The 20,091-nt window shown below is 68.0% G+C and overlaps 2 protein-coding genes across 5 annotated transcripts; one reads left to right on the plus strand and one right to left on the minus strand.

Moving 5' to 3' along the window:
• Nucleotides 1–392: 392 nt before the first annotated feature.
• Nucleotides 393–7,923, minus strand: EGFL7 (EGF like domain multiple 7). 4 transcript variants are annotated; one of them, XM_042963922.1, is made up of 9 exons: nucleotides 7,836–7,923; nucleotides 4,159–4,280; nucleotides 3,923–4,039; nucleotides 2,906–3,021; nucleotides 2,586–2,678; nucleotides 2,282–2,446; nucleotides 1,501–1,565; nucleotides 804–966; nucleotides 393–632 (listed from the first exon to the last, which is right to left on the minus strand). In XM_042963922.1, exons 2-9 carry the CDS (start codon nucleotides 4,236–4,238, stop codon nucleotides 610–612), a joined length of 822 nt encoding a protein of 273 aa, XP_042819856.1. In that variant the 5' UTR covers nucleotides 4,239–4,280; nucleotides 7,836–7,923; the 3' UTR covers nucleotides 393–609. The 4 variants fall into 4 exon arrangements, with proteins under 4 accessions (XP_042819856.1, XP_042819854.1, XP_042819857.1 ...); XM_042963920.1 differs by having other exon boundaries at nucleotides 2,586–2,681; XM_042963923.1 differs by having other exon boundaries at nucleotides 804–1,004; nucleotides 2,586–2,681.
• Nucleotides 7,924–13,409: 5,486 nt separating this feature from the next.
• On the plus strand, nucleotides 13,410–19,512 carry LOC102957555. The gene is made up of 5 exons (XM_042963512.1): nucleotides 13,410–13,892; nucleotides 14,194–14,273; nucleotides 15,094–15,469; nucleotides 16,317–17,037; nucleotides 18,331–19,512. Exons 1-5 carry the CDS (start codon nucleotides 13,410–13,412, stop codon nucleotides 18,336–18,338), a joined length of 1,668 nt encoding a protein of 555 aa, XP_042819446.1. The 3' UTR covers nucleotides 18,339–19,512.
• Nucleotides 19,513–20,091: the final 579 nt, after the last annotated feature.

The following is a 20,091-nucleotide window of genomic DNA, read 5'->3' on the forward strand; positions in this document are numbered from 1 at the left end:
TAGCGTGGGAGCCTCTGCCTCCCTGCTCCAGGGGCCAGGCCCACGATCAGCCTGCATTGCTGTCTTCCGTGGGTGGCGGTGTCCACCTAACTGGGCTGTGGGCGTCCCGGGGATCTGGGGAAGGAGGCTGAAGATCTGCTCTTTGCCCCCTGGGGGTAAAGCCAACTTGCCACCTAGAGGCTAGTTTCGCCTTCCCGGAAATCACCTGCTCCGGCCCCTGCCGCAGAGGGAGGACCGGGACCCTCTATAGGAGGCTGTAGAGAGGGGCTGTGTGGCTGCAGCCCCCTGCCCTGCCCCACGGCTGCCACCTTTCCCTCCCCCCAGGCAGCAGGCGTCCCCTTCCCCCAGGCAGCTTCAGAATGCCCTCCACGATCCACCAAGGACACAGCGGCTCCTGAACCTTCACTTTATTCTGACACAGATCACAAGGGGCCCCCGGATGTGCTGCCCAGCGACAAAGACCCTCGTACCTTCCCTCCGCCATGGGCCCGCTGGCGGGGGTGCAGAGGTGCCGGCCAGGCGGAGGCTGGATTCATAGCTAGGAGGAACGAATCCCGCCCCACCCAGCACCGTGGTGACCGGCTCTCGGGAGCCAGAGCCGGGAACCCGTCACAGCTCCTTCTTGCAGGAACCTGTGGGCGGGTGAAGGGCTGAGGTCAGAGGTCAGTGCCCCCCACCACCTCCCCCCACCCCCGCCCCGGGCAGGGCTGCCCCACCCCGCCCTCTGGCCCCAGCCCCCAGAGCCCTCAGGCTCCCAGGGAGCTCCGTGGGTGGGAGGTGGGCACCGGGACCCCGGCACTCACAGGACCCCAGCTGCTCCTCCAGGAAGGAGATCTGCTCACTCAGGGAGTCGATGCGGTCCAGCTGCTGGAAGGAGTGAGCCAGGAGGCTGCCGGGGTCGGGGAGCCCGTGCTCCAGGGCCCTCGAGGCCAGGCTATGCAGCGGGGCCAGCACCAGCTGCAGCTTCTGTGGGGCAGGCAGAAGGTACCCTCTCTGCTCCGCAGCTGTTAGGGAGCACTGGCCGGTAAGGCCTGCCGACGCCCACACCCAGCTCTGCGGGGCCCTGGGTATTCGCCCGAGGGAGCTTCTGGGCCGGGAGGGCCAGACAGGGGGGCACCGGGGGACACCACATGGGCCAGTCCAGTGACGGTCCCCAAGGCCCAGGGTCCCGGGTCAGGGGATCTAGGAGGGGTGGACCAGAGCTTTCCAGGGGTCATCGAGCCAACGGGCCCATGGAAAGACGGCAGGGACGAGGGTAGGGGTGGACCTGGGCTCGGGCCCTCTGCCCGCCTGAGGGGGCGTGGCCAAGCTCGGTCCCTCCTCCCCTGGGGCTCCCCGGCATCAGCCCGCTGCCCCTGCCAGGCCCCGGCCGTCAGTACCCAGGAGGCCTCCTTCCCGGGACCACCCCCACCGAACCCCGCGACCACTCTGAGGGTCTGAGCTACGTGACGGGAGACAACCGGGGGCGGGGGGGGGGGGGGGTCCCGGCCCAGGCCTCACCTGTTCCAGCACGTCCACCCTTGACCGAAGCCTCCGCACCTCCTCCTCGACTGTGCCGTCTGGTCCTGGGGAGATCCCGGTGCTGAGTCGGGCAGGCCCAGCCCCACACCCCAGGCTGGCTCCTCACCTCCCCCGGGAGACCTCCCGGCCTCCGCCGAGCGTGGGGCACGGGTCTGGAGACGGGGGCTCAAGCCCCAGCGGTCACAGACCCAGCTGCCGTCGCGAGCCCACCCCTACGGCAGGCGCCCAGGCGGGCCCGCAGACCACCTCCGCACACCTCGGTGCCCCCCCGCCCCGGTCCCCACGCTGTGCCAGGGGCCCCGCGGTGCTGAGCGGTCCGAGCCGAGGTCCACACTGCGCTCCTGGTGCCAGGCTGCCGACAGCGCATTATTACTCACGGTACGAGTTTGAAGTGTCACAGCGCGTACCAAAAGTAATAATGTCCCGTCGGCAGCGGAGGTGTGGGTCTCCCGGCTGCCCGGGCAGGGGCCGCGGAGAAGACGCGGGGTGGGGGCCTTCTTCCGCTCTCTCGGCTGAGATGAGGCCCCCTCTCGGCAACCCGTCCCGTGATGCGCCGGGGGGGACGGCCACCCGCCTTTCCCCTGGGGAAGACCCCCCACTTCTGCCCGGGTCAGGGAGATGGCCTGCCGCCCGGGGCTGGCTGCCCCCACGGTGGCGGGCACAGATCGGCAGGGTGACGCCCAGCCCCCTCTCGGGCCCTCCCTGTCCCACCTCCCAGCACAGCGGCAAGGACGTGGGCGGGGGCAAGGGGGAAGCTTACCTGTTGTGGGGTTCGGGGCTAGCCGGGGGGTCCCTCTCTTGGGCAGGCAGAGGGCACCATCTGCGGACGGGCTGTGCCCCTCCTGACACCGGCACCAGTAACTGCCCGCGGTGTTGATGCAGTGCTGGGGGCAGGGGCCCCGTCCGGTACTGCATTCGTCCACGTCTGCGGGAAGAGGGGTGTGGGCAGGGAGGGGCACCCACACTGAGCCCCCTTAACACCCGCCAGTCGGCAGGCCACCCGGGACACCCAGGGTGGTGTCCACAGGACCCTTCCCCTCCGGAGGGACGGGAGCCAGCCTCACCTGTCTGGCAGGTGTCACCCTGCCATCCTGGAGGGCAGTGACAGTGACCGGGCCGGACACAGCTCCCTCCGTTCTGGCACGGGGGCCGGCATACTGCTGTTGAGGGAGAGGCCTGTCACGGACTGAGGGGGGGCCCCAGGGCCCTGCAGGGGTGGCAGCCGGGGAAGGGGCGCCGTGCAGCAAGGAGGCGCTCCGCTCAGGCGAAAGCAACAGGTGCTCTGCCCGGGGTCTGGAAAGGGGGATGGGGTGTGGCACGACCAGGCCGCAGGAGCAGTTGGCTAACTGGCTGACTGGGTGCTGTGGGGCCCTGCACCTCTCACCTGCTCCACAGGCCCTGGGGAGTCCACTGGTCCTCTTCCAGCCGGGGCAGCAAGCGTAGCGAGGCCTGGTGGAGGCCGGCCCGGGGCTGCGACGGTAGGCAGTCCTGTAGATGGTCCTGCGGGGTGTGCGGGGGCAGTGGGGCGTCAGCAGACCCGGGCTGGTCCTCCCAGCTCTTCGCCGGCCTTCCCTCCCTGGGCGCCGGGCCCCTGGATGCTGAGGGTGCCCTCCTGGGCCAGCACCGCTCAAGCCCCCAGTGCAGGAACCACCTGCGGCCTGGGATCCTGGACGCCCAGCCCCGCTCCGAGCAGGCCCAGGAAGGGGTGACTCCCGAGTGGGGCTTTGCCAGCCCCTCCTTGGCCGGCCTGCCCAGTGGCAGGTGCAGGGGACAGGGCCCCACCCCTCACTGGGCGTGCATCTCAGGGTCTCAGCCTGGGCCCCACCCACACTGCCCCCACCTTCTTGGCCAGCTGGGGGTGCGGGGATATCCCACAGGGAGGTCTTTGAGAACCCCCGCAGAAAGCAAAATCTTTTTTAAGGCAAGTTGCCAGCCGAAGACGGGAGACACGCCCCCTCGTGCTGGCCACTGGGATGTCCTGGGTGTGTGGGGGCAGGGTCTCTGTCTGGTGACCACTGGGGCTGTCACGGGGAGAGGGGGACCCACTGGGGCTCCGAGGCAGGTGTCGGGGAGGCAGGCATCTCAAGCGGTAAGAACTTGTAGCCAGCCATGCCGGGAGCGGGTGAGCCCCCCTGAAAGCAGAGGGGAGCAGGCAAGATGGGTGACCCCCTCCGGAGATGGGGGGGCGGGCAGGGAGGAGATGATGTCTGAGCTTAACCACAGCCACGGCCCGGGACCAGGACCGGCCTAAGTCGACAGGGACGCCGGCCTCTGCCGTCCACTCAGTGAGTCCTTTGACCCCTCCGGGCCCGGCTTTCCCAGCTTGGGGCGACCCGCCCTCCTGGGCCTCAGGGTTTACGTGTGGCAGATGGGGGCCCTGCCGGGAGCGGGGGGCACTCACCGGTAGGTGCTGCAGGCTCGGTGCCCGTCACAGGTGGTGAGGTAGGGTTGGTACGCCCGCTGCACAAAAGACTCAGACTCGGGGCCCCTGGGAGCCCCGATGGCACACACCCTGCGGCTACGGAGGCGGGGGGAGCAGCGTGTCAGCCCGGGGCTCCCGGAGCCCAGACCCTGGGGAGGGGCCGAGGGCTCCTGTGCCCACCCCGCCCCCCCGCAGCGGCCAGAGGGCCCACTCACCCAGGCCGGAAGACGTGCTCAGTGCCACCCACTGCCAGCACCAGGAGCCACCCCAGAAGCAGCTCCCTGGAGTCACACATGGCCCGTGCGTCCCAGCGGGTTGGCCTTCTCCTGACGGTGGCCTGGAGCACAAGGCACAACCCCCTAAGTCCCTCTGCGGACCCCTCCTTGAGCCCGTACCTCTGCGGGCGACGGCACCCTGGGTCTGTGACACCCGTCCCACGCAGCCACTTCGCCAGCAGGAGAGCCCCAAGGCCAGTGCCAGCCCCGTCCTCCCCCAACCTGTCTCAGCGGGTGAGGCCGGCCCTTTGCCAGTCACAGGGGCCCAGGACCAGAAGCCGGCACCCTCACGGTGGGGGCGGAGGCACGTTGGTCTGGGTGAACCGTGAAGGTGTCTGCGGCTCCAGCAAAGTTCACCTGGGAAGGTGGGGGCCCAGGGGGAGCGTCTGCACCCGTTCTAACGCCCTGGCTAGCGCCCTCCTTGTCCTGGCAGGACAGTACCAATCTCAGTCTGCACACGGGGCGTTAGTGAGCAGAGCTGGAACCCAGCCCAGCTGGCTTGGCCCTCGGGCCCTCAGTGTCCTCATCTGCCAAATGGGGAGCCAGCCGTGGGGGGGGGCAATGAGGGTGCAGGCGCTCAGCATGCGGGAGCCATGCGGGAGCCCTGAGAACGGGGCAGAGCCTGCGTATAGGAAGGGGTCACTCCTACACTGGGGTCTGACCGGTCTGGCCCAGGGACCCCAGGACAGCGGGTCGGGGGGCACTGGAGGAGCCCTTCCCACATGCCAGTGGAGCCAGAGGCCATCCCTCTGTGCTGTGGATGGAAGTCAAGGAGGCTGGGAGAGCATTCCTGGGAATGTGAGAAACCCCAGCCCAGAATTACTGGTCTACAACATGCTGAGGGCGCCGTGCGGTCTGGGGGGTTACCACCTATGTGTGCAGCCAAGCGTCTGGGTAGACGGGGAGCTCCCCGCCCCCATGCTCCAGGCACCCCACCCGAGGCCCCCAAGGGGCTGGGTCCCACCCAGGTGGGCAGCCCCTGGCCCTACGGGGCATTCAGCAGGAAAGCACACAGGAAAAGGCTGAACTTCTGTGGGGGCAGGAGGTAGAATCGGGGTAGGTCGCCCCCTTCTCTGGGACACCACGAGGGTCTCAGAGGCCCCTTCTCTGGCTCTGACAGCTGGTCCCATAAAGAGTGAGGCCTGCAGAGCCCCACCCCGAGGGGAGAGTGCTACCACAGCTGGTCTGCACCGTCGGCTGGGAGTGGGGTCGGCGCTCTGTTCCCCCCTGCGTCACACGGACCCACGTGGGGCGGGGAGGCAGCCGGACGAGAGTCCTTCCTTCCCGCACCCCTGCTCTTGGTCGGTGGCCAAGCGGGGAGGGCAGGGGGAAGCCGAGGTGCTGGGACTTAGTCTGGGGGGCTGTGTGGTGCTTCTCAGCAGTCTGTGGGCAGGGGCATGTCCTGTCAGAGCCAGGGAGGGGGAGCTCGGGAGTGGACCCTGGGGGGGAGCACAGCACACCGTTAGGGGGCGCACTCCTGGAGGTCTAGGCAAGCAGGAGAGGATGGGAGCAGGTGGCATTGGGGAGCAGGCCAGGCCCTGGGAAGGCAGAGGTGGGTCAGAGAGCTGGGCAGGAGCCCACCAGGGGCCCACAGACGCTGTGCTCCCCCCCCCCCCCCCCCGTGCTAGGTGCCTGGTGGGGGGGCGGGGCTCAGTTCTTGCAGATGTAACTGCCCCCCCACACACAGCCGCCCCAGCACCTCCCCTGCTCATGCTTTAAAAGAGGAGAGTCAGTGTTTGAAGTCATGTTTCCTCCCGGGCTGGGGGAGGCCGAGGGTGCTGCCTGGCCTGTGCTAGGCTGGCAGAATGTCATTTCCCTTCGCGGTGACAGCCCAGCTGGGGCGGAGGAGCCAGGGCGGGGGTGGCCGCAGCGACTCAGGTTGCGAAGCGATAATGTCCCACCCTCCCGGAGGGTCAGCGTGAGCCCAGCCCACTTCCCTCCCACCTGCCTGCGCGGCATCCCCGCAGCGCCCACCCGGGGGAGGGCTGGGTCCGCAGAGGGAGGGGCCCGACTCGCCGCAAAGCGACGGCCCTGGGTCCCCCTTCCACCGAGAGGGGTGCCCTGGACATTAGGACCCTGGGAGGGCGGAAAGGCGGGGTGACGGGGCACCGGGGAAGCGTCCTCTCAGCCGCCTGCCCCTTGCCTCCCCTCCCCCTGCACGCCGGCCCCGCGGGGGGTGGGGGTGAGGAGGGAGAGACACCGGGTCTGGGGCCCGCGAGGCCCTGAGTCAGGCCCTGGGTCTGGGTGGGGGGCGACGCTCGGGGCCCAGACGCGGGTGAGGGGCTGCGACGCCCCCCGCCCCCCTCGGGCCCCCGCGCGGCCCGGCTCGTCGCCTGTTACCGGCAGGGGGCGCCCTTTCCCGAGGCCGCCGGGCCCATTCTCCGGACCCGGCGCAGGATCCGGGCAGGGCCGGGGGTCGCGTCCCCGCGCGGCAGCCCCGGCGCCCCCGGCCCGCTCACCTCTCGACTCCCCGCGGTCGCTCCGCGTCGCCCCCCAGCTCCGCGCGCGCCAGGGCCCCCGACCTCCCCCGCCCCAGCGCGCAGACCCCGCCCTCGGCGCTCCCCGCGCCCCCCGGCCCGGCGCCCGCTCCCTCCGCACTCACCGCCCGAGCCGGGCGCGCACGCGCCGCCGCCGCCGCCGCCGCCGCCGCCGCCGCCGCGCCGAGGGGCCCCGGCCCCGCCCTCCGCCCCGCCCCGCCCCCGCCCCCGGCACGCCCCGGGTGGGCCCCGAGGCCCCGCGCCCGCCCCCATTGCGCAGATGGGGACACTGAGGCCCGCGGCCAGGGCGCGCCCCACCCCCACCCCGGGCACGGCGGTGAGTCAGCCCGAACCCGGGGCTTCGGACGCGCACCCGCCGCGGCGCGCCGCCCCTCCCGAGCCCGCTCCGAGGCCCCGCGGCGGGGCGCGCGGCCGCAGGGGACGCAGGACCGCGACGCCAGCCAGCCGGGAGGCCGCGTGGGGAGCCCTCGACCCCGCAGGCTGAGCCCCAGACGCTGGGGATGGCCGTCACAACGGGGTGGCCAGCTCGCCAGGCACCGGGGCTGATTGAAGCTGGCCACTACCCTGCAGCCCCACGCGGGGTGGACATAATGACCCCGGTGGCCCGGAGACCCCGTACTTAGACCGGAGCCCGGCTGGATCCTGAGTGTGACACTAAGCGACCCTCCCAACCAGAGTGCCAGGTTAGGGGGCCTGCGGGACCCCCAGTGGGCACCCCCCTCCGTTCAGGACAGTCAGGACCACCCCTGAGTGTTCCTCAGGCCCCCAGGGAGCCCCCGCACCCGAATCCCACCGTCACCAGCGGGGACTCCCGGGCTCCGTTTCTGCGTTTGTAATGAGACTAAGGCAGCCCCAGGGGCAGCAGTGCCCAGTGCAAGACGTGGCTCACGCAGCGGGACCCGGGTGTAGATACGCCCCACCTGGGAGAGCTGGTATTAGTGGGTCATTTCTGTACCACGATTGTCACGGCCATCATCATGCGCGAGGCGCGGTGGGGGCTGGGGGGGGGCGCTTGAAGCAGAGCCCGGGCCCTGGTCACCTAAGTGCACGTGTGTGTGGAACACATTCCCAGGCACAGCCAGACCCCTGCTGCTGCCCAGAAGCTTGCTGTGGGCTCACCTGGAGGAGGGGGCTCCGTCATCCCCTGGGCTCGCGTGGCAGCCGCTCTTCCTGGTGGCGGGGGCTGCCCGTGCTTCCCTCCTGCTGAGGTCTGCAGGTCAGAGACATAGCGTGGGTTGGCGCACAACCTTGGTCACCCCGATGTCCGGGGGCTGGGAAGGGGGCCAGGCTCCTTGCCCCTGTGGGGCCTCAGCCTGCATTTGCCCTAACAGACTCTACCCCCGTGATGGCTGAAGCCAGATGCGTCTTTCCAGTTCTGCCTGTGCTCCCACCGTCAGCCTAGAGACAGACCGGCCTTGGGTCCCCGCGGGCAGGCTGCTGGGGGAGGGTCCTGCAAACTCCTGGGCGCGGCGAGGGCTCCTTGCAGAGCCAGTGGCTGTGGGGTGTCTGAGCATGGCCCACTCTGGGGGGGCTAAAGGAAGGGAGGGACCCCACGTGCCTGAACAGAAGCCCCCAGAACAAGAGGGCCCCGGAAGCCTCTGGCAGGTAGTCTGAGGGCAGTGGGGGCAGCTGCCGCTGGGATATAGAGGGTGACAGAGGGGTCCTGCTGCGGAAGGACTTCAGGTCTCCCGGCCCCCATACCCAAGCCGGCAGCCCTCGCTCAGACCCAAGCGGTAAAGAGTTAAGAGCCAGGCCTGGGGAGGCCTTCCCTGCCCTGTCCCCTGCCCCCATCCTGTCCCTGACCCTTTGGCCCCTGCAGCCTGGCTGGGTCCTCTGGTCCTCACTCTGCTGGTAACCCGGGCTGAGGCCTCGTTCTCTGCTTCTTCATCTGAGAAATGGGGGTTCGTCAGACACACTGCTGATGGGGCCGTGGGACAACAGAGCGGCCAAAGCCAGAGGGGCCTCCACGTGGGCTGAGGTCTTTGGGTGGGGACTCGGGCCCTCTGGGTGGAGGGGGTAGAGGAAAAACAGGCCCCCCTCAGCCTCTCTCTGCCTGAGGCCCCCCAGCCCTGCTCCTGAAGCCAGCCCGGCAGGAAGCGGGGGGCTCCTTCTGGTCCCATGTTCACTTTTGCTTTGGGGCTCCTCCCTGTGAGCCCAGTGCCCCCTCTGCCTCCCCTCCCAGACCTGCCTCGGGAGTGCCTGCCCACCCCTGAGGATGCCCCCGGGCCCCCAGGCTCCCTGAGAGGAGGGCTGAGCCAGTCTCGGGGGCGGGGGGCTTTTCCAGGACAGCAGAGTCAGCCAGAAGGAGGGTGTGTGGAGGGTGGGGGGCACAGGCCACATTTGGCTTCTCCTTTCAGGGGTCACAGCAGAGGCTCGGCTACCCAGGGCCAAGGGTTCAAGCCGGGGCCCCAGAGTCCATCTAGACTGGGCCACCCAGTAGCGGGCGCCCTCGGCCCAGGGGCCCGGGTGCCCTCCGTGCGTTGGGAATGGCACCGAGCGGGAAGAAACGAGGTGGCGGCTGGAGCTCAGAGGTGACACGGGTGCACGCCAGCCGACGGCTGCTGTGGTCAGCGGGGCCCGCTCCCTGCCCCCCCCCCCCCCGACGTCACCCCTGCCGTACCTGATATTGCCCAGGCCCGGGCTTGGCCGTGGCCACCATCGCTGCCTCCGGGGGCCAGAGGTGGACCCCAGCCCTGTCCTGCCGCCCCGAGGCACCTCCGGAGGCCGCCCGCCTGGCCTGCCCCCTGGAGCTTCCCTCTCGGCTCTGCGGGCAGCCGTCAGGGCAGGGAGGCTCCTCCCGGGCAAGGAAGGGCGGCTTTTTATGCACCGTCCCGTGTAAATCAGGATTGGGATGGGCCCTTCCCGGCCGGACTTCCTGTGTGTGTTCCCCGCTGATAACAGGGAGCTGTCAGCGAATAAACAGGAGGCCCAGGGGCGGGCGGGGGCCGTCAAGGGGGTGGCCTGGCCGAACTGTGGGCAGGGGTGGGGGAGTCGTCCCCCGGGACCTCTAACTCTGAAGCAGCCGGAGACCAGCCTCAGGCCCGGCTGGCGACCCTGGGACCCACTGGTCCCTGTGTGTGGCAGAGGACCTGGCTGGGAAGGCCCTGGGCCCAGCCACCTGGTGGGACCGCAGGCCACGTTCCTGCAGCTCTGCAGAAGGGACTGTTTGTTCTGTGCCCCTGGACTCTCCCCTATGTGACCCCCAGATGTGCGTGTCACAGGGTGGGAGGCAGGGCCCACAGCCCCGGGCGGGGGCACCCAGCCAGAAGAGACCTGGGGACAGGCAAGGTAGGCCGGTAGTCAGAGAGCAAGCAGCCCATGCGATGTGTCCCGGGGACCCAGCGTGGCTCGGTAGGAGTGACAGGGAGGGACAGTCATCAGCTCGAAGCCTTCTCCAGGAAAGCCACCCCAAGGGGCAGTGAGCCCCCAGTCCTGGAGCTGTGCCAGCACGGGGCCTCTCTTGGGGGCAGGGAAAGCGTGTCCCCTGGCCCTCCTGCCTCCTTCGGCCTCCAGAAGGCTGAGGGGTGGGAGGGGCGAGGGTGGAAATGGAGGAATGCAGGAGCCTTTGGGCGGCCAAAGGGGGTGCTTCCTCGGTTTGGCCAGGGGGTTCAGCCCCCAGCCCCCCGGACTGACCCTGTTTCCTCATTTAGGTGGTGCTGGGGACCCACAGATTGGGCATCAGTTGCTGTGATCGGGGTGCGTGGGTGCCCAAGGCGGGGCTGGGCAGCCGCTGAGGACACACCCAGACCACACAGTTGGCAGAGGGTCCCTGATCACGCAGGGCCACTCCAAACCCTGGCTGTCCTGGGGGTTCGAGCCTTGCTCCGGGGTCGGCCACTTCCCGCCCGCAGCCTGGAACACCCTCATTTCTCTGGCCTTGAGCGCCTCTGCTGGCCCTTACCTCCCCCTGGCCCCACCCAGCTGGATGTCCTGGCCAAGAGGGGCAGGTGGAGGGCAGCTTGGAAAATTCCCCCAGAGCGACCGGCCTCCTCCCCACCCCCACGGTTGGGGCAGGGTCCGCTGCAGCCACAGGACTGGGGGGCCTTTCTCGGTGGTGCCCCCCCTCCCGCCCCGAGGCTGGAGCTGGCAGCCGAAACCCTCCTCCCTGTCCCCCCACCCCCCGCGCCGTCCCTCCCCCACATTCGCCCCATATTCAGCAATGGCTGAATGTACTCTACAGAGCGTGAGAGAGGCGCCCCCGCGGCCCACCGCACCCAGACCCCCACCCGGAGATGTGCTCCGAGCCCCTGGGTGGGAGACCAGCAGACATCAGGGCTGGCTGCATCCGGCCCCGTTTTGTGTACATATGGGGAAACTGAGACCCAGGGGAGGGAGACTTGCGCCAGGTGAACAGTGGGACAGAGCAGGGCCGGAACGGGGCAGGACTGGTCGGCTCCTTCCTTCTGCCTTTCTTTTCTCCACGACTGCCTCCCCGCTCCCTCAGGGGGTCAGCCCCCCACCCTCAGACCTTCCCTGCCAGTGCGGGGGGTGGGGGGTGGGGGTGGGGGGCGAGAGGGGGGTGCTGACTTTGGGTGTAGCTAATTAGCCAATTATGGGAATGGTTAATGGCTCGGCTTTCCCTTTAAAGCTTGGGCTTATCAGGGAACTTTCTGGAAGGATGCCGCAGAGCACAGAAGTACAATACAAACACGGGGAGAGGAAAGAAAGCCGGGCTCCCTGGCCCCTGGGTGCCAGCCAGGGTGGGTCCCAGGCTCTGCCTGCTGCCCACCTGTTCTGTAGCCCCCACTGCCCTGCCTCCAGCCCCTCCCTGAGCTGAGATCGGAACCGGTCTAAGGAAAGGAGGCCTTGGGTCCAGGCGCTAAGGGCCCAGCTTCGCCCTGACTTGTCATGTAAACCCCGCCGTGCCCTCCACTCTCAGGATCCCGGAGCCTCAGGGGCAGACGCAGGAGGAGGGCTGGGGTCCTGCCCTAACCCGGCCCGTTAGGGACGGGAAGGAAGGAGACGGGTGTGGGGGAACTCCAGGAGGCCCCGGGGGGCCTGGAGAGGGGCGAGGCGTGCCTTCTGCCCCACGGCCGCCCCGGAGTGATGGATGGGTGGAAGGAGGCCTCCTGGAGGGGTGGGCTGGGGCTCCCTCCACCCCCACCCCCACCCGGCCTCTCCTCCCACCCCCGATGCCACCCGTGGAGACTCACGAAACACACAGCCTGCCCTCACGGAGTCATCTTTGAGAGGAGTCACTGTTCCTGTGCCCCAGGCCCATATCCCCTGAGAGCAGGGTGGGTCCCGGGCAGACCTAGGCAGCTCAGAGACCTGGGCCTGGAGCCTGGCCGGCTTCCGGCATGGCATCCAAGGCTGGAGAAAGCTTGCTTTCCATTGCTGGAGACTCTGGGCCTCAGTTTCCCCCACCCACCCCAGGCACAGCAGAGCTGGATCCTTGCAGCTGCCTCTCAGTCTGCCTGAAAGTTCCGAAGTTGGTTGGAAAGGGGTCTTGCTGCCTTACCTTCCCTGAGCGTGCCGGTCAGGCAGTGGGGCGTGGCATAGGTCAGCCAGGAGCTCCCGGGACCCCTCACCACGGAGCTTTCGGTCTCTGCAGCCCCCGGAGAGGGTAGACCGAGCCCCCAGCAGAGGCCGGCTCAGGCGGCTTGAGGCCGAGGGGCACCGGGCGAGGCGTGTGACCAGGGCTGCAGGAAGGAGGGACGAGAGCGCAGAGCGGAGGAGAGATGGGCCTTCCTGTTTACCCCCGGAGCAGCCTCTGGCCTCGGGATAGGGTGACTCTGTCACCACGGCGGGGTCCAGCTTCTCGCCAGATGTGCCGAGGCTTCACCAAGGGATGCGCGGAGCCCGGTGACCTGTCTGTCCCCGGTGGGGGCTGGGCACCCCCGGGCCGGGTGAGCCGTCGATGCCTGAGCTGGGCAAGGTCTCGAAGGGAACCCGACGTTTTCTAGGGAGCCTGGGGTCTTCAGTGTTCCGTCCTCCACCCCACTGCCCACGGGCCCCCGCTCAGCCTGCCTGCTGGAACCCCCCCCCCCGTGCCAGGCACCGTGCACGGCACTCACGAAATAGCTTTCAGATGATGCATCGGAGGCAGCCGGGGGCAGCCAGTGGAAAATGAAAGCCCTGGTCGTGGGGCCCAGGGGGGCCTGAGCAGCGGGACACCCTTGGGGGACGCTTGGTCCCTTCTCCCTGCCCCCCGGGGCCCCACTTCCTGGGGACTGCCCACGCCGTCACGATACCCTTCCTGCGGCCTGTCCACCACTGCTCAGGCCGGAGGCCCAGGATGCCACCTTTGCCCCGTCCTTCGTTCCCATAGACCCCCACGGGCTGTGCCTTCAGAACACGTCCCTCCTGCCACTGCCCCATTCTGGTCCAGGCCACCATGCTTCTTACCTGGGTGACCTCCTCCTCGGCCCACGGGGTAGCCCTGTCCCCCACCCCGGTTTTTAGGGAGCTTTGTGAAGGGTGACATCAGATCGTGTGACGTCCTGTAAAGCACAACAGAAGGCTTCCCAGCACACTCGGACCAGGTCTGATCCCTCACTCGTGTCCCGATGCCCCTCCCTGAGCGCCAGCTCCATGCTGCCGAGCGGGACCTCATTTGTGCCGCTCACACGGGGACGGAGCTGGCCCCCTAGCAGGTGCGCAAAGGGCAGGGAGAGGCCATGCGGGCCACCCATCACAAGCCCACCCAGACGCCCCCCCCCGGCTGCTGCACACGTGCGTCCTCACAGAAAGATGCGCACCACGGGGAGCACGGGCAGCCAGCACCCCTCCAAGAGAGGCCCCGAGTCCGCCCCAGGCGCCCACGGCGTGGTTCCGCCTGCTTTCATGGAGTTTCAAGTCCACGGTGCCGCACGGTGCCCGAGTGGTGTTGGCCTCTCCCACTCCGTGGCACGTCTGTGGGCGGCTGGTGCTGCTGTGTGGCCGGTGCGGCGGTGTGCCCACCTTCTGGGCAGCTCCGTGTTCCGCAGGGAGAACAGAGCAGGCCACGCACACCGCCGGCCCTGGATCTTACCCGTGGTGCTGCTTTGGTGGTCTCTGTGCCCGCCTTCCGGCGTGGCTCCCGGGCGCCTGTGCCTGGGACTGTCTTGGGGGACCCGCTGGTCCGGGGAGACCTGTAACACCAGGGACTGCTCAGCAGAACTCCTGGTCACTCCCCCAGTGCCAGGGTACCCGGTGCCTCATGCCCTCTTGGCACACTCTGATGGTTTTGCTGTGGTATCGCTGGATTATTATTCCTTTAACGGAGGGAGAAAGACTCATCCTGTAGTGGAGACACCGAGGCAGGGTGAAAGCCAGGCACAGGACTCTTGGGGAGCAGCACAGCCCCCAGGGCACCGAGCTCCGGGCTTCGGCGGGCCCAGCAGTCTGCAAGCTGCGGGCACGGTGGACGTCCCAGGGCACTGAGTGGGTCTGGGCGGTGGAGAGAGAAGGGGCCGCCCGCTGGGGAGCGGGAGTGGGCTTAGGGGTCCCCCTGTGCAACTTCTGCTGTGGCTGTGCTCTGTGTTCCCGCTGCCAGGAGCCTCCAGGAAACACCCACCTCCGTAGTGCAAGGGCTATTGGCCAGGTGGGGGTCCAGGTGCTGACCATGGCCACGAGGTGGGCACTAGATCCTGCCTGGAGGCTCACAGGGCGGGCATTTGTGGTCAGGGCCCAACTGCCAGAGCCTCTTGCTGAGCAGGGAGAGCCCCTGGCAGAATCCAAGACCCCTCCCGCCTCCCCCCAGTACTGCGGCCAGGCCCTCGAGGGTCACCTTTGGGGTGCTTGGCCCCCTGGCCAGGGTTTGTCCCAGTGCGGGCTCCTCTGGGCCCTGGGGGCAGCCCCCACCCCCTTGGGGCTCCCTCCTTCATGGGGGCTGAGGAAGGGGGCTTGCCCCGGACCCCCACCCCCGGCCTGGCTCCCCGGACGGAAGCCCCACTCGCAGTCGGCCTGCAATTTGCGAAGCCCGGCGGATGGGGCGGCCGTTAACGCCGAGAGGAAAAAACACTTTATCTCCCGGGACGGAAAGGGAAGCTCCTGAGAAGGGGGGCAGGTTGATGGAGGTGGGTGACCGTTCAGCCCTGCCTGAGGGGGCCATCCTGTCCCCGCCCTGCCCACCAGGGAGAGAGGGAGCCAGGCCCTCTGAAGCCGACGAGAAGGACAACTGAGGCCCTTTGGCACCACGCCGCGTGCACGTGGGTCCTCGTGGGCTCTCACGCCTGCCCTGCCAGCTCCGGGCCGGGATCCGACCCCCTTTATGGAGGAATGACCTCTCGGGGCCACAGAGACTGGCGCGGGAAAAGCCTGACCTCTGACCCAGAGCTGAAGCTCTCCCGGGACGTGGGCAGGCAGGGGTGTAGGGGCCGTGAGGGACAGATGAGCCGGTCCCTGTCCCCAGGCAGGCTCCTGGTACGTCATCTGTGACTGCCTATTGTCCCAGCGGCCAGGGGAAGCTGAGGCTGCTAGGAGGGGCATCAGAGTCCCCTCCCCAGGGACACCGTGACACCTTCGGGGTTGTCACGGGCGCCAGTGAAGGCAAGGGCATTAGAAGCCGGAAGGCTTCCCTGCCTCAGTTTCCCCATGTGTCAGATCAGAATGTGGAGGGTCTGGGGGCCCTTGGAGGGGGGGATCCAGAGGCCTCCGAACTCCACCAAGTTGGGTGGTTTGTGCTGGGCCTTCCCAGGGTGGGGGGAGGAGGGGTCGGCAGCTTCCACCAGGTCCCCAGGGGGCCCGTGACCCCAAGTGCGGAGTCCGGGTGGGTGGCCTCGAAGCGTCTCCAGCATCCCCCGTCCACGACCTCAGCTCCAAAGGTGCCTGTGAGTATCATTATTTTTCAATATCCTTAAAAACGTAAAGAGAGAAAGGAAAGAGGCCAGAAATCTCTGCTTCCTCTCAGCCAGGAAACAGGAAGTGAGTGTGCGGGCAGATTGCGAGCCAGGCTGCAGGAACAATGGGGCCCCCCCGAGGGAAAGGGGAACTGCGTCAAGCAAGCAGCCAGGGTGGGGGGCCCGCCTGACCTCTCCCAGCCGTGTGGGGGCCCCGCGTAAATTTAGTCTGGGTCTTTCCTGATGAAAAGCTCCAGTGCCCTGCTGCTGGGGGGAGGGGGCGCGAGGCCCACCGTGGCCCCCGGGCGTCGGGGCTCCTGGCCCCTTAGGGTCCATCCAGCTGTGCCCTCCTCTCCCCTATGGGTAAACCGAGGTCCAGGGGGGAAGAGCCTGGCCTGGGGGCCGTGCGGTGTGGGGAAGGCACACCAGCGCCTGTGTGGTCAGGGCTGCTGGTCGTCCCCGGAGGGGCCCCAGGCCCAGAACGCGAGGAGAAATGCCTCCCCTCACGCCCCCTGCCTCAACGTACCACCTCGCGCCCTGCCGTTAAGGGAAAACACGCCTGGCGGAGGCGGAGGGAGGGCAGCAGCGAACGGGCGCCGTGCCAGGCCTGGCTCTGGGCCCCTGGCGGCGCGATCTCAGGCCGGGTCCAGGGGGGCCGTGACTCCTCAGCCCCATGGGTCAGCGTGGCGTCTCTGGCGCGGGCCCACGGAGCCGTAAGTCGCACGGCGCACGGCGCCCTCTCTCCAACGGTGCAAGTCCGCGGAGCGTCGTCTGGTGACAACGCCCAGCGGCCGCCATCACGGCCGATCTCAGAGCCCTTCCCTTGCTTCGAAAGCAGCCTGGAGCTTTGAGCGGTCGCCCCCTGAGCCCTCCCGTTCCGTCCCCGCTGTGCCTTCCGTGTCCAGACGTGCCCGTTCTGAAGTTTCACACGAGTGGGATCCCATGCTGTGTGGCCCTTGCGTCGGGCTTCTCAGCACGTGCCAGGCTCGTGGGTCCCGTGGCGCGTGTCCGTGCCGCCCGGTGTGGGTCTGCCTCGTCCTGTCTGTTCCTCAACCGGCAGACGTCGGGTCATTTCTACCCTCTGGCTGTCGTGAACCCTGCGAACGCCCGCCCAGATTTTTCCGCGGACGCGGACGCTCACTTCTCTCAGGTACAGACCTGGGCGTGGGGTCATGGGATCGGGTGGTGGCTCTGTGTCCCCTTCTGCCCCCTCTGCCTCTGTGATCACACTCCTCTGCCCAGCCCCAGGAAGGCCAGAGGAGCCACTGAGGTCCTACGGGGACCCTGGGACGGCATAGGAAGGGCACCTGTGGCGTGGAGCTCGTGGCCTCCTCCGGGCCGGCTCGAAGCTCAGCCCCAGAAGTCTCTCTCGGGACGTCACTCGGCCTGTGGGCTGTCGCCTTTCTGCAGACGTGGAGCCGGGAGTCAAAGGGACCCCCCAGGATGCTGTCCCAGACCCGGCCCTGGAGCCCCTTGGAGATGCAGGTGTTCCGGATTCTTGGGGTCCAGGCCAGTCCTGGGCAAGCCCCCATCCTTTCCAGTGTCCTCGGGCCGTAATGGTAATGATCAGATGCCCCAAGCTAAATCTTAGGGTTCCCCTTTGACCTCCGCTGTGCCAGGAGTGGACTGGGGTCCAGAGAGGCAAGCGCCCCTCGAGGCCATCTGGCACACGGCAGAGCTGGGCTTAGAGTCCAGGCCCCCCGAGGCCTCCACGTGGCCGGCACCCGCTCGCTGCCTCCCAAGCGCGTTCTAGGATCAGAGTGCTCCCTGGTGAGCAGGCACCCCGTGCCTGGGTTCCCGGTGTCCTTGACCCCCTGCATGTTCTCCACCAACACCCACCACTGTTCCGGGGTCACTCGCCCCCGGGCGTGACCTTGGGAAGGTGGCCCGGTGTCCTTCCCTGGGAAGGGAGGGGATTGGAGTCAGGCCTCCCTCCAGCCTGGCGATCGTGGTGGCAGCTTGTGAGCAGGTACCAGGTGTGGGGGCCGCCCTGAGTCTGAGAGTTCGGTGGCACTGCCTCAGACCGCCATCCTGGCCCCGAGGACGCCAGCCAGACCCTCAGCCAGGATGCCCTGCAGCCCGTGGTGGCCCCCCACCCCCACCCCCAGGCCCGCCTGGGGATCGCAGCTTCCTGAGCCAACCCCGTTCTGCACAATAGCCGGAAACGCCTTGCTCGGGCTGTGGTCCAGGCGGCCATGTGTGGCCCTGGGAGGGCTGGGAAGGCTGCTTTGCGTGAGCGCCAAGCCCCCCTGGTGGCCCTGAGAGCCCCGCCGGCCTGTTGTCTCTGGGCGGACCATGGCCACCTCCCCACGGAAGGCTGGGCTGGCGGGGTGTTCGGGACGTGGGCCACAGCTGGCCATCATGCCCAAGGCACACCCCGCTCTGTGGTCAGGAAGGGACGCCCCACTCCCACCGTGGCCCAGCCAGGAGGCTCCGCCAGGTTCGTAGGGTGAAGCGTAGAGGGCTCAGGGCTGTAGTCCGTGCCGATGTCCACGGGATCTTAGTGGGTCAGACTCAGAGGGTACAGGAGCGCCCCGAACCTCGCCCCACTCAGCTCCCTACCCCCCCCACTTTAAAGGACCAGTATCCAGAAGGGAGGGGAGCACCTTCCTCACTGGGCTGATGCCCGGAGTCGTGGTCCAGCCGGGCCCAGCGCCCCTGCGGGAGGACACAGGTCAGGGACGAGGCTTCTGCCCCGGGAGGCCGAGAGGACGTGATCCCTCCAGGGGCGGAGAAGCCAGCTGGCCTGTGGCTGGGAGGGGACAGGAAGGTCCCTCTGGGCCGGGCGTCACCGACTGGGATTGTATTTTGCCGCTCCAAAGTGGAAATAGATGTTTTCTGTGTATCGTCAGGGCCGTGAAGTGATACGTGCTGGTTTTGAAAGAGCCGGTGGATCGGAAGCACGAAAGCCGACGAGAAAGCGGTGCGTCTTGCGTCCCACCGCCTGGCGTTTGCAGGGCTCCTGCGTGCCCGCGACGCCCCGCCGTCCACAGGGGCGAGGGTGCACGGGCCTGCACAGAGCGGCTCCCGCCAGGCCAGCGCGTCCTCGAGGTCAAGCGTGCTGGGGGCTGAGTTACGTTCAACACTTACAATAGGACACGTACACTTCCCACAAGACTATTTTTTACCGCGCTTTTGGGTTCATGGCAATATTGAGAGGAAAGCACCGCGTTTGCCCGTGGGCCCCTGCCCTCACGGCGGGCTCCCTGCCAGACACCCCACCAGGTGCTGCACTTGTCGCGGACCCACACGGACGCGTCGTCGTCACGCAGAGCCCGGAGTGTGCACGGGGCCGTCCGTCCCGTGGGTTTGGACAGACGTGTAATGGCACGCACCTGCCGTTCCGTCTCCCACGCGGTGTGCTCGCCACCCTACCGTCCCGAGCGCACAGTTTCGTGTCCGTGCCGTGTGCGGGCCCAGGACGGGTGCCCACCCGCCGCCAAGTGGGATTCTGCGGTACGGTGACCGCGGTTTGTAACAGAAGTGGCTCACTTACGGTGTCCCCAAGAGTAAACACGGAAATACCACGCGGCACAGCCTGTCATCTCCTGGGTCCGCGCAGGAAGGCGCTGACGGCGGGCACTGGAAGACGGATGGTCGGACACCTGCCGCCCGTGGCTACGGTTCACGACAGCCACCTGTGCGCCCACCGATGTGCGGGTTGGCGAGGTGGCATTGCCACACCACAGGATATTGTTCAGGCACAAAACGGCCTGAAGCGCCCACACGCACCGCCACGTGGATGGGCCTCAACGACGTGCACGTAGGAAGGGCGTTGGTGCGTTGGTGCGGGTGGGGGGCCGGGGGCCGGGCGGCCCGCTTGCTGGGTGCGGAACCTCAGGCTGGCAAGACGATGCATTTTGGGGGCCAGATGCCCGTAGGGGCCGCACAGCGGTGTGAGTGCAACCAATGCGGCCAACCTGTGTCGTGTACGCGCTCCCACGACTTGAGAGAATTCATAATGGAACGTGCCAGGGGCGCCCGGGGGGCTCAGCCGGTTACGTGTCCGACTTCGGCTCAGGTCACGATCTCGCGGTCTGTGGGTTCGAGCCCCGCATCGGGCTCTGGGCTGACAGCTGGGAGCCTGGAGCCTGCTTCCGATTCTGTGTCTCCCTCTCTCTCTCTCTCTCTCTCTCTGCTCCTCCCCCGCTCGCACTCTGTCGCTCTCTCTCTCTCAAAAATAAGTAAACATTAAAAAAATTTTTAATGGAATATACCAGCCCCCAGGCTCGTACACTCTCACGGTGAGCTGCTAGGCACGTGGACTTCATCTCGATGAAGCTGGAAACGAAAAGAATCACCCGCAGGCGGGTGGGGCCCTGCCGGAGCCTCAGAGCGGCTGCCCGCCGGGCCGTGCTGATGGCCTGAGAGGTATCCGGGGACTGGCTCTCACCCCACGAGACACGGGGGGCATATTTGGGGGGACCCCAGCCCAGGAGGGCGCATCTCCTGGGCCCAGGCCCTCTGTCCCACGCTCCCGGGGGGGGGGGCCTGGTGTGGCCCCCGCCCTCCCGGCTCGGTCTGCAGCGCCCTCCGCGGCCCAGTGCCCACCCTCGTGCCCTTTCCCCAGCCAGGGGCAGCTCCCGGAGCTGGGAGAGATCACTTCTGGGGCC

This window comes from Panthera tigris, chromosome D4 (assembly GCF_018350195.1).
Source record: "Panthera tigris isolate Pti1 chromosome D4, P.tigris_Pti1_mat1.1, whole genome shotgun sequence".
Classification (NCBI taxonomy): Eukaryota; Metazoa; Chordata; class Mammalia; order Carnivora; family Felidae; genus Panthera; species Panthera tigris.

Excerpts from the sequence above, each read along its gene's own strand:
- EGFL7 (XM_042963920.1), bottom strand. The coding sequence starts at position 4,238 with ATGTGTGACTCCAGGGAGCTGCTTCTGGGGTGGCTCCTGGTGCTGGCA. Across the intron at positions 967-1,500 it reads GGGTGGACGTGCTGGAACAG|AAGCTGCAGCTGGTGCTGGC; the intron begins GTGAGGCCTGGG and ends CCTGCCCCACAG. Across the intron at positions 633-803 it reads GGAGGAGCAGCTGGGGTCCT|GTTCCTGCAAGAAGGAGCTG; the intron begins GTGAGTGCCGGG and ends ACCCGCCCACAG.
- LOC102957555 (XM_042963512.1), top strand. The coding sequence starts at position 13,410 with ATGCGCACCACGGGGAGCACGGGCAGCCAGCACCCCTCCAAGAGAGGC. Across the intron at positions 14,274-15,093 it reads GTGCTGACCATGGCCACGAG|CGGCCAGGGGAAGCTGAGGC; the intron begins GTGGGCACTAGA and ends CTATTGTCCCAG. Across the intron at positions 15,470-16,316 it reads CCTCAGCTCCAAAGGTGCCT|CCTGGAGCTTTGAGCGGTCG; the intron begins GTGAGTATCATT and ends CTTCGAAAGCAG.